The sequence below is a fragment of the Thermobia domestica genome, chromosome 1 (assembly GCF_964235325.1).
Source record: "Thermobia domestica chromosome 1, izTheDome1.hap1.1, whole genome shotgun sequence".
Lineage (NCBI taxonomy): Eukaryota > Metazoa > Arthropoda > Insecta > Zygentoma > Lepismatidae > Thermobia > Thermobia domestica.
In genome coordinates, this window is record NC_137454.1 from 219,401,325 (window position 1) to 219,413,393 (window position 12,069).

The 12,069-nt window shown below is 34.6% G+C and overlaps 1 protein-coding gene across 3 annotated transcripts in view; it reads right to left on the minus strand.

Moving 5' to 3' along the window:
* Positions 1-12,069, minus strand: part of ash2 (Set1/Ash2 histone methyltransferase complex subunit ash2) — a 48,802-nt gene that overhangs the window by 19,450 nt on the left and 17,283 nt on the right. Inside the window, exons 2-6 of one of the 3 annotated variants that reach the window (XM_081770236.1) lie at positions 9,933-10,238; positions 8,688-8,866; positions 3,807-3,979; positions 1,402-1,564; positions 173-353 (exon numbers count right to left, since the gene is read on the minus strand). In XM_081770236.1, coding sequence (XP_081626362.1) covers positions 173-353; positions 1,402-1,564; positions 3,807-3,979; positions 8,688-8,866; positions 9,933-10,238 — 1,002 coding nt within the window. Of the gene's footprint in view, positions 1-172; positions 369-1,401; positions 1,565-3,806; positions 3,980-8,687; positions 8,867-9,932; positions 10,239-12,069 lie in introns of all 3 variants that reach the window. The other 2 variants (XM_081770229.1, XM_081770220.1) reach the window with 2 other exon arrangements.

The window sequence follows — 12,069 nt, forward strand, 5'->3', positions numbered from 1 at the left end:
CTGTTAAGTTATACTAGCATTTAAACGCTGGACAGAAATGTTTTAATCGAAAATTCAATATTAAGTCTATACAATGCAGTAAAATTACTATTTCTTCACAATGGTAACTGCGGAATTCGAGGAACAATTATAAAGATAACATAAATATTACTTAATATGTAACTACACGAACCTAAATGGAGCATGGGGATCGGGTTCCGCTAGAATATATCGGTAACCATCTTTATTGTATGGATGTTCCAACGGATATCCATGAGCCGGGAGTTTGGGAGCAGTCATATCACTCCTACCCTTCTTTCCTGATCCAGATCCTGCGTCAGGGAACTTTCTCTTTGCACTCCGGCCTTTTACACCTGCTGACAATGGAACTGCAGAGATCACAAACAAGAATTTAAAAAGAACAAGAAAATACACAATAAAATCCTAATGGCTCTATAGAGTGCAGTTATGCAATGTGCTTCTTAGTAAGTGCACGTGCTTTTCCCGATTCACTCAAAAGTGCGTTTCGTGAAATTGCAGTTGAAAACAAGCTTTCTTACCCACGATCGTGAAAATAAACTATATAAAACATTTAAATATCCGTTAACTATGATTATAAGAAAATACAAATAAATCGGATACTAATAAAGGTTTCATAACACGACTTTATGAGACTAATGCCAAAGAATCATTTCACCAAAATATATGTTTGAACTTACTCAGAATCATAAACAACAATAAGACCTATTCCTTCCTGTGATTATCAAAGCAAAACTTTTTTTTTTTTTTTTTTTTTTTTTTTTTTAAATCCATCCTACGAAATCTATTTCATATATATGCTATTTTACAGTTGTTTATATTAAAGGTTTTCACGAAGAAAAGATAGTGTAAGGCTTTTTTGTTTATATATTGATTTGTATTTTAGTGATCTCAATATTGTAATGGAATCTTTGGATTAATTAAAGTGATTGATAGACACGCTCCTGTCGTTTCGTTATTTAAAGCAAAATAGGTTGTATTTAGAACGAAGAGTAGCATTGTTTTTACATTACGTTATATTCAAGTCTGACTCACTTCTTTTGGAGTTACTAAAAAGTGCTTTTCACAGGAAGAATAAGGACGAGTTCTATGGATAAAATAAAATAAATTGCTGCTCAATTAAAACTAATTTTATTAATGAACTATAAAAAATTGCCTACAATGATTCAAAGGAAACGATTAAAGCAGTATATCTGCATTCCTTTTTAAAAGTACAATTTAAATCCGCATGTACCGCGTACTTTTTTAAAAGAAAACTACATTATTAGTATTATTATTAAATCCCCTACGCCACGTAGCACTTTTCTGCTCAAAGCCGTTTAACGCCGTGCAAAATTCCAATCTAAAACTTTTCTTCTTATTGTTTGGGAAGAAATAACTTACCATGCTGAAGATTCATATCTGCCACTTTATAGTTAGGCTTAATTTGAGTCAATTCTAATGATAAGAGTCCATACAATGGATGACCCTGTGAGGAGCTTCCTTCTGGAGGTGACTCTTCACACATGAACACTGTTCCGGTATCTTTCAATAATGCCCTTTGGATCTGAAAATAAATAATAATAATTTCACAATTAGTAAATCATTAAATTGTGAATCAAAACCTTATACTGTTTCGGAAAATGATAGGCCATTCTTGATTCGGAATAAAAGGTGATTAGATCATCTGCTATACTTCTGTTCAGTTAGTTTCGAGCCAGAGAATAACGTTTAGTTGTTAAAAAAAATATCTTCATCAATTATATATATTATTCAGCTTTGAGAAATTCTACGATACATTGTTAAATTACACATAGGCCATTCCTTAAGTACAAAACTGATTCAATATAAGAAAGGTTCTTTACCCACCCATAAGATAGTGTCTCATTTTATTTAATAGACGATAAGAAATTGAATATGGAAGAGAAGGCTTTGCTACTTCAGATGAAATGTTTTCATGAGAAGCATAGCTGATAAAAGACAAAATCTCTGAACATTTAACATCAATCCATAAATACCACCCCAGATAGACTAATCAGAAAGATAACACACTATTCCTTGTTTCCCAATTACTCAACACTAATCAAATATAAATATTCCACAATTCATATATTTATTCGAGTCAGAACCAGGTCAATTAATAATAAATATACTTCTTCACCAAGATAATACAAATAAGCATAAGAATTCTGCGACATCAACCAAGCAAACAAACACGATCCAATTAAGATGAGGACACATCATATAACATGAATCATTAATTTCCTGATTTTTGTCCAAGTTTGACATTAGAAAACCTTTACTGTCATACACAATAAACAGAACATACACATTTCTTGCCCTACAACTACACTAGAATGGGAAGCATAATTTTTCGGGTTTAAATGCTGCACTACAAGAAGTTTAAAATACGCAAATAATTGGGAGTGTTTAGTAAAGACTTGTCACATGTGATAGACAGAGGACACTGCAAAAACACACAACTTAATTTCTCATTACAATGCCTTATTCCTCGTTTTCCAATTACTCGCTGTCAACGATGAGGAAGATAGACAGATCCCTTCTGCTTCATCATGTTCAAATCGTGGAATCTTGTGCTTGAAGATAGTAGCAATATCTTTTCATGTGCGAAAGTGTTTACCTCACTACGGCTCTTTTATTTTAGGTCAAATCGTAGTCGCAAGGAGATAAATCCGGTAAGTAGAACTTCCCATCCCTAGCTTCAGAAAGGATGTTGATTATTTTGTCGCGAAGTATGACAGCAGATTGTAACAAAGTAGGGCATGTATACCGAATCGCGCCATTTCGCAGACACTCAGCGTAAAATTTGGCATTCGCAGTTCTATTAAGTGGGACATAATGAAACAATACCACTCGTGTGCCATACACAACACAGATCATTAGCGTTATAAGACCAACTTCTTGCGTTTGCGGCGATTCATTCTGTCTACATTTAGCCGACTGCCCTTTCAGGTGAAGTCAATCTGACTGAGCACACGTTTCTTCAATAGTAATGATTTTATCCATGAACTACTAACATTCCTGTCCACATCGTTTCAGGCTCATACGACACGTCTCATACAATGTCAATTTTTGCATGCCCGTCAATTCATGTGGAACCATTTAGTAGTGGTAATGTAAATTTTATGTACATTCCATGGTGGATATATACACGTGTCAGTAATTCCAGCTGCGACGCCTATTCTTCTTTAAGTACGCAGTGGCTAGTTATATATGGTAAAGTACTTCCTCTTAAGCTTCCACATGCTCTGAATGACGTTCCCTGACATACCTACTGTGGAGAACAGCCATTTTGTAAGAATGCTGCCGCTATGACTCTCACCCATTCCCGATGATGGTTCAACTTTCACTGATAAGCGTACGCGTCAGCTTTCGTATTCTAGACTAGTTAGACCATCTTGAAACATCCCTTGAAAGCACAGGATTTGTTGTACCACTGACCTTTTTCCACATTCCAGTTCGGTTTTCAATTTTACCTGCATTGACATATTACCGTGACTTAGTAAGTAACGCCCAAGAAACTATTTAAAGAAACTATTTATAAAGACGGCATGGAATGTCAGAAATGAATCGAAATAAATATATTTCCATTCCCAATTATGCATAATGTGAGAACCATCTCTACGCTGTAGAACTAATACAAAGAAAATAATGGTATATATATATATACACACCATAGAGAGCGAGTGTATGCATATATATATATACATATATATTCAAAAGAAAGAAAAAAGAAAATGAAAACAAATACTTCATTAAAATTTGAAAAGAAATTAAAAATAACTTACTGTTAGATGCCATGACTGCGTTACTCTACGTGGCATTGTTGTCATTCCTTCCCAGTGGGAATCAATGAAAGGAATTATTTCATTGTCTTTGGAGAACAGATTGCGTGGTTTTCCCTCTTTGATAGAAGCCTGCATTAGGTTACCAATCGCAGTAATACACATTTGAGGGAAAGCTACGAAACCAAACAAAAGCTACTTTAGAAAATTTATAATTAATGTCAACGTCACAAGGAAACAAGAAGATCAATACAAATTAACATCAACAGCGCATAGATTCCTTTTTGGAACAATTGTATAAAATTATCTAGTTAGGTATAAGGTGGAGCAATTCACATGGGATTCGATTTCCCCACCTCACCCACACAACCTTTTATTATAAAAGTTTCTGTTATAAAACTAAGATCAATACAAAATCCACTAAGTAATTAGGGTAAATAGGTATCCCAAAGCCCAAGCACCCAAGGAAAGGATCGCCACAAAGTTCCAGGCAAGCTGAGTGGAAGTGGGCTAGGATTCTCAGTGCTCCACGCAAGCAAAGAGATGTTGAAGTTCCACAAAGCTCCAGACAAGCTAGGCGGGAAGGAAAGCCACGAAGCTCTACGTAAGCTGGGTGGTTACGCTTAGGAATCTTTCAGAGCTACACGCAAACTTGGAGGCTTGGGTTGGGTTATGATCTCTCAAAGCTCCAGGCACCTAAAAGAGGAGTGTTGACAAGCCGAAACTGATTTCGTTTGAGGCGATGCATGGAGTTTTATATCTTCTAAGTAGCGTGGTGCTGGTGTTCCTCTTCCATCACATGACCAAGTGCTGACGATGATTCCTTTCGTTTGCTCCATGTGGTAACTTCTAGTGGAAGAGCACGTGATCTTGTTTATAAATAAAAACAATATTGATGTTTACAAATATAACCACGTGAAGGATATTACAATAGTTTCAACCACTTTGTTATGGCCTTCAGCAAGCCCTTCTTAAATGAGAATTAGGACTTGCAGGCAGCCACAGCAAAATAGTTGAAATTACCGTCCCAATAAATAATCTATGCGCTATTACTGAATATATACATGGTTTTAGCGCAATATGCAAACTTTAACCTACTTACAATTTCGAAAGGTTTAAACTTTCAACAAAATTTACACAGTATACATAATGGCCTTTTTTGTCTTGTCATAAAACTGTAAACAAGAGTTTACTGCAGTGTGTTCCTTTATGGCTAATATACTAACGTGTATAGTCCCGGGTTCGAATCCCGATGAGTACTAGTCTCAAACACATATTCAAGTAGTGATCCGTGTTCTACCTTAAGCAGTTTGTCACATCTCAAATAGCTTCCATACTGAAAACGGGATGTTAAACTCTTCTACTATATAGAAAGCAAACCTATGAAAATTAACCCTTATTTACTACAAAAGTTAACTAAAAGAATGCTGGCTAAATATTTTTAAGTCGTTTTAAATGTTAACAGACTGGAAAGTGTAGCGCAATGCAGGGAGTCTTTTCAGCAAGTTTCTTTTAAAAAGAAAAACATCACCTAACTTTCCAATGAGAAAGAAAGGGAGCTAGTACATTGTAATAAATATCCACAGTTTCCACGTAAAATTAGTAACTTTGACTACGAAATTTCTTTTAGGGTGTGAACACTACAAATCTTATATAACCAGATACTCATAGATGCTATAACACTTAAGGATTACCCAATTAGAATTCATTTCAGCAAAGTAATATTTTACAAGAATAATGAAACACACACTTCATCACATGAACATTACAATAAGCCTAAGAAGTATTAGGCTGATTAGAAAATGCTAGAGCTTTCCCAATTAGCCTGACCCATTGCAAAAGAACGATGCTGATTGCAATAAGCAGGATTTTTCTATTAGCCTACGACATATATATTGTAGATAATACTTTTAATGCCGAGAATGAGTGAGAGTCCAAAAGCATTTTCAAACTCTGTCAATATTTTTATTTCAGCCACTTTTCTACTTACCGCTTTTTACACGCATCATGTAATACAAATAAAGTATTAATGTTTCACTTAAATTGGAAACACAAGATGTAAAATATATAAATGTAGAAAAGTGTTTTACAATTTCTATTTTGTATTGTTTTGTACTTAGAATCTTTGATCAAACACTTTTCGAATAAAATGTTTACTATCAACTTCTTTATCCTTTTAGTTCTTTTCACCAGACTTGTTTATGATATTGGAACAGTAACTTTCTCAATAAATCAAGTTTCTACATATTATTATACAATACTATCTTATTAATCTGGACCCTAGTAAGTCGAACTATATTTAATACGACATGCAACAAAATATGCCTACATTCTGTTGGTTATAGACCAAAATCAAGAGATTCAAGTGAAGCTGAGCTAGATCCGTCGGACACACTATGATACGGGGTATCAAGTATGTACTGTATTGTTTTACGCTTTACAGTATAGTACAGTGTACTTAGGTCTATGCCCTTTAAGTGCACGACAATAAACATGATTTGTAGTAGTAATGGTCTGACTTCAGGAAATTTGAAGATGATTGCCTGTGGTGCGTCACGTGACCAGATCATTTGTGGTGCGACACGTGACCAGATGTTGATTGAAGGTCAACGTTCTCTTGCTTTCGGCAAGAGTACCCTGGCCCATCCCCAAATTTTGGAAGAGGTGCATAAGACCAGCCCGCTTAAATTTTGCGAATTACCAAAACCAAAAATTCAGTTTGGTATCATAGGACTAAGGTAAGGTATTTAAGTTTGGTTGACCCATCTCGTCCCGTCTCTTCTTGGATTAAATATATATATATATATATATATATATATATATATATATATATATATATATATTCAAATTTCGGAGCGTTCTGATTTATTTGAGGCAGTTATTGAAGCCTATTGATATACAACAGCAATTTCACACTTTGAACCTTTGGATTAACTATTACGATTCATAGTCTAAGGTCACCAGGGAAAGTTATCTTTGACGAAATCTGATTAGCTGTAGGGAAAAACTTTTAAACAAACTTTTTATTGATTGAAAATATTAATACAAATAGATTTTTTCCATGAGCAATACCATTAATTTATGAGCAATATATGGTGTAGAAACTTGATACCCACGACTATCAGCAATTAATTAAAATTTTAGGCACGAAAATCGATAGGAAATTATTAGTTAATTGAAATACACTAATTTCATAGTTTAAACCTTAGGATTTGTAGTCGCGATTCATAACGTAATATCATTGTTTGATCACACTCATTTGAACTGTACTATTATGATCAATAAATAAGTTTTACAAAGACTACGCTAACAGGGTGTCTACCAACCAAGCATAATTAAATTTCCTGACTTCCCCTGACAAAATTATAATTTTCCCTGACTCTGTCGCTATCTTTTTTCTTAGTATAACACATGAAAAATAACTTATATTTAAAGTGAACTGTAAGTTTTCATCATTGTTTATATGCTTATACAATATTCTACAAACGTACAAACGAACCAATTCATTTATCTGTATTTTATGACTATTTTAGTGGCCTCCCTTCACCCCTCACAGCCACCCTTTCTACTACTATTTATTTTTATTATTTAGTCATCACACTGTAACAGAATTTAAATGTAAAAACTTTTGGAAATGGGTTTTCCTATACAATAACTAGAAAAATATTGACATCTTACCGTTCTGGAAATCTCTGGATTTTATGATTTTAATAGGATCACCGTGAAATGTTATATACACTTTAAAAATGTTATATAATGGAAATCTTCTCAATTTAAAGCTCCTTTTAACATAAATTCCAGCAAGGATCGTATTAAATACGGAAATTATACTCAGATCGAATTGAAATATCCTGCGAATTCCAATGAAAAAATATTAATACACAATGTTAGGTGTCAATCAAATCGAACCATAATATGGCGTTAGCATTAGTTATTTCCTATATACATGTCACACAACGGTACGGCACGGTCGCAGGGAGTGATAAGTCCTGTGTGGTATGAAAAAAAAATTGTGTATATATGTGTGTAAAGGACTAAGCTGTGATAATAATACGAATTTGTTTTACCGAAACTGTTTTTGTTCTAAAAATATCGTACTATATTCGGACCAATACGCTGATAACCTCGGAAACAAACGAAACGTAATCCATTTGTATTTGAATACAGCTTTATTTCATTTGCTCTGATAAGACTTCACATCTAAGGTTTGCCATTTCATTAGTGTGTTTGCGTCATACAAATTTTCTATGCCTAAACGGAAAACATACTTATCTTAATACTTTTTTTTTTTTTTTAAATTTCTCTGAAGCTACTAGCCTATATACTCCAACGAAATTGTTAGCAATATATTGGCTTCATTGAACACGAGAGAATGCTAGATGTTGGTTAATGTGATATACCTGTCGTCTTTTCCATGTATACTTAAATCTAAATAACTTAAAAATGCTTTCATTTTCTAATCCAACAGTAAATTTCATCTTTGGATTTAGATTATTCTTTTTTTGTAGGAGGAACTATAGTTGCTCGTCTGTTTCATATATTTCAAGATTGAATCCTCCACATATTGATAGTGTTTTCTGTATTTTAGTACCTCTAGCTGTAATATCTGTAACCCAAAATGGTTGATTACAATAATGGTTATCAAGCAGGGTAAAGAATTGCCCATCATTAATCCTCTCGGCTGTTTATAAATCGAAACCTCGAAAATAAAGTACCTTGTTTCCAGGCATAAGTATCTAGATGACCTTTGTGTCCGATTGCAGATTTATGAATATTATAAATGCGGACCAGAACTCAAATATCCCATTTATAATTTAACAAAAGTCATAGTAAGAATTCCTGTAAGAATTTAATTTATTACTAATAAGAAAAACAAAAACTTACGAGCTTGATTTTTCTTGAAGCTTTCTAAGCCCGTCGGTGAGCAATTCTTACATACAAAAATGTAATTCATCATAAAAGGGACTAGTTTCCCAAGCTGATACCCTATGCATGACTCATGGAACCAGCGAAAACAATTGGCACATAGAAGTTCAACTATATTCAAGTTCCTCTCCTTACCACTGGAAAACAATAAATATCAGAACTTTAGTATTCGTGAAAAAAAAGTACAGTAACACAATTTTACCTATTTAAACAAAGTATTAATTCTTGAAAATTAAATTCTGATGTTCCTACTTCTAACAGCTCCAAAATATTTCACCAGGCAATACTGCATGTGAAAAAAAATCTAGCACCGATCAATAATGCAATATCGAAATCTTTTAATATTTAACGATGTTTAAACATTACCAAGTAGTTTCTTGAGTTGAGTTGATTTTGGGTTTAACGTCCCCTTCAGCAGCGAGGCTATATGAGACGTGGACCCACTGATTAACGTGAAATCCGAACCACATGAGCTCCCGCCGGGAATCGAACCCGGGCTTCCCACGCCAAAGGCGCGTACGCTAACCGCTTAGCCACGAAGGAGCTCACCAAGTAGTTTCTCAGCGAGACAATATCGTATTTAAGACATACCTCTATAGGTTCATTTACTTAAAAGAGAAGTACGAATGGTTGCTTTCTTGCTCTTCATGCATGTGATTCAGGGTATGATTCTCGCTGGTGCTTACCCTCAAACTACTACTGGGTATAATCATAAAATGCAAAAGTAAAACTTCAAAATATTTAACTTCCTTTTTCAAGTTAAGTGTAAATATATAGGTCTATGTAATAAAAATGCTTGAGTCCGAATTAGAGAATATTAGCAAGAATGTATATTGACGAAAAAATGAAATGGAATGCGTGTCCGTACATATTAATGAAGAAAACATTTTCGTAGCCTAACTACAATTCACAAAATTCAAAAGAACCATATTTTTTAGCGTCTCTTGATTATGCCCTTTAGGTTAAAGGTGATGGATGATTAATGAAAGTGAATTGTTGTGAAATTAAATTTTTGCACTCTTTCACTACCGGGAATCGAACCCCTAAGAACGCGTGCTCCAAAGGCGCATACGCTAGCCACAAGATAAGCGGGGAGAGCTAAAATTGCTGCACATTAATCGAATGAAACGGAAATGTACTTGATACAAATCAGTTACCTAAAGTCTTGATAGACGTTCACCTAATTCCCTTGTACACTCTTACCAATAACAATTCCCTTCTCTTTCCACTTGTTGAGGCTTTGGTAGAGCTGAAGCCACTTCCGGAGCTGCCCGAGCAGTCGTCGCATTTCCCCCTTCTATTTTAACTGACTGCTCTTCTGGTATTTTGTTCTCTTCACTTATCTTTGATTCTTCCCTGCTTTCTTTCTCGAGTGCACCACTCGAGTCTTGGGTTTCTTCGCTCTCCTTCTTAACATCAACGCTTTCCGCTGCATCCTCCGACTGTTTCTCGGATGGTGGAATTAATGGAGGATTACTATCAGCATTTGTGATATCAATATTTTCCTTCCTGTAAAAACAGAAACAAAATGTTTATCGTGGTTCCATATATTGATTAAAAATATAATTAATTGAACTTATTAAAGAAAAGAAAATTAAATATAATAAATAAGAAAATTATAATACATATAATTTGTTAACTGCTTACACCTGCACATTGGATTTCCAAACATGCAAATTAAAAACCACTGAAAAATGAAATGAGTTTTACGTCCCACGATTATGAGAGCTAGGCTGAATGAGACGGTGATGATGAGAAATGGATGGAATGAATAAAGTGTGAGGAAATGGGAGAACCCCGAAACAAACCAGGGTTTGAAAAAACCCGGGTATTTTTGAAAAAGCCCAACCCACCTGGGCCCATGTGGGTTTTTTCGGGTATTTTCGGGTTTTATTGGGTTTTTTCGGGTTTTATTGGTTTTTTTCGAAATATTTCAATCTCTTTGGGGTAAAAATGTTAAAATATGATTTACATTTCATGAGTTTCATTGTCACAACTTGCAACAACTTTCTATTCACTGCTGTTTTGAAAAAAATGCCGCCATTTTGAAATTTTATATTGGATCGCCGAAGAAATCTATACAGCAAATTTAGAATGTCTTGTGCTTCTACCCTCAAAATATCAACTTAAAAAGTCCGAAAATTGCACCTTGTAGCATGGATACCCGCTATTTTGAAAAATGGACGCCATTTTGAAATTTTATGCCTCCAAAATATATACAGCTAATTTAGTCTCTCGTGCTTCTACTTTGAAAATTTCAACTTGAAAGACCTAAAATCGCGCTTTGTAGCGTGGATATCAGCAGCGGCGCAAATTTATCTTCAACATTAGAGGGATGGGTAACGGTATATATATAATGCGATGTACAAAATATTTATGAAGGCGAAAAACAATGCTGAGGAGGATTACCCATGTCGGTCTCGGCGTCCTCCACAGGGGACATAAAATATGACGACATTTTTATTGCTTTATAACTTTAAAATCTGCCCGGCAACATTGAAAACTGTTTACAAGGGATGATCCAAATATGATCATTCCCTGTAAACAGTTTTCAATGTTGCCAGTCTGATTTTAAAGTTGTAAAGCAACAATAATATCGTCATATTTTATGACCCCTGTGTGGGACTCCGAGACAACATGGGTAGGGGAGCAGAGTTGTCTTCAACATTGGGAGGCGGTCAGATTTGAGGCTTATTCTGGGAGGTATCAATTTCATCTTACTTTCCTTTGTGACAGTTAGACACAAATCATCACATTTCTTCCTAAAAGACACATTTCCAATCGGATTATTGAATGGGACAGTTCCAAGATTGTAGGGGATATGTCCCCATCATCCCCCCGGGATTTTCGCCAGTGGATATCAGCTATTTTTTTTTTTTAAAAAAAAAGCGCGCCATTTTGTAATTTTACGTTGGTGTGCTGCCAAAATCTAAACAGAAAATTTAGAGTGTCTCTGGTTTGTATCCTGAAAATTTAAAAGACCGAAAGTTGAACACTGTATGGTAAAGGCAGACAAACTAACAAATGTAGATCGAGTCATCCTAGGAGCCTCAGTGACGTTCGCCAAACATGAATACCAAATAGCTATATTAATTTAAAACAAAGACATAATTCATCAAAATGGCTTAAATATTTTTCAACGTAAAGTAAATGGTCTTATTGTTGAAGTTCACTTTCGATGCTTTGTGCATTCAATTACGGGAATTACCCGAGCACTTGTTGCAAGACCGTTCTTTTCCGAAAATTAATTTAAAACAATTAACAAAGATAGGCCTATAATTCATATTTTATAAAGTAAATGTTTCAAAATGTCTTAAATGAAATGAAATATCCTCCAGCG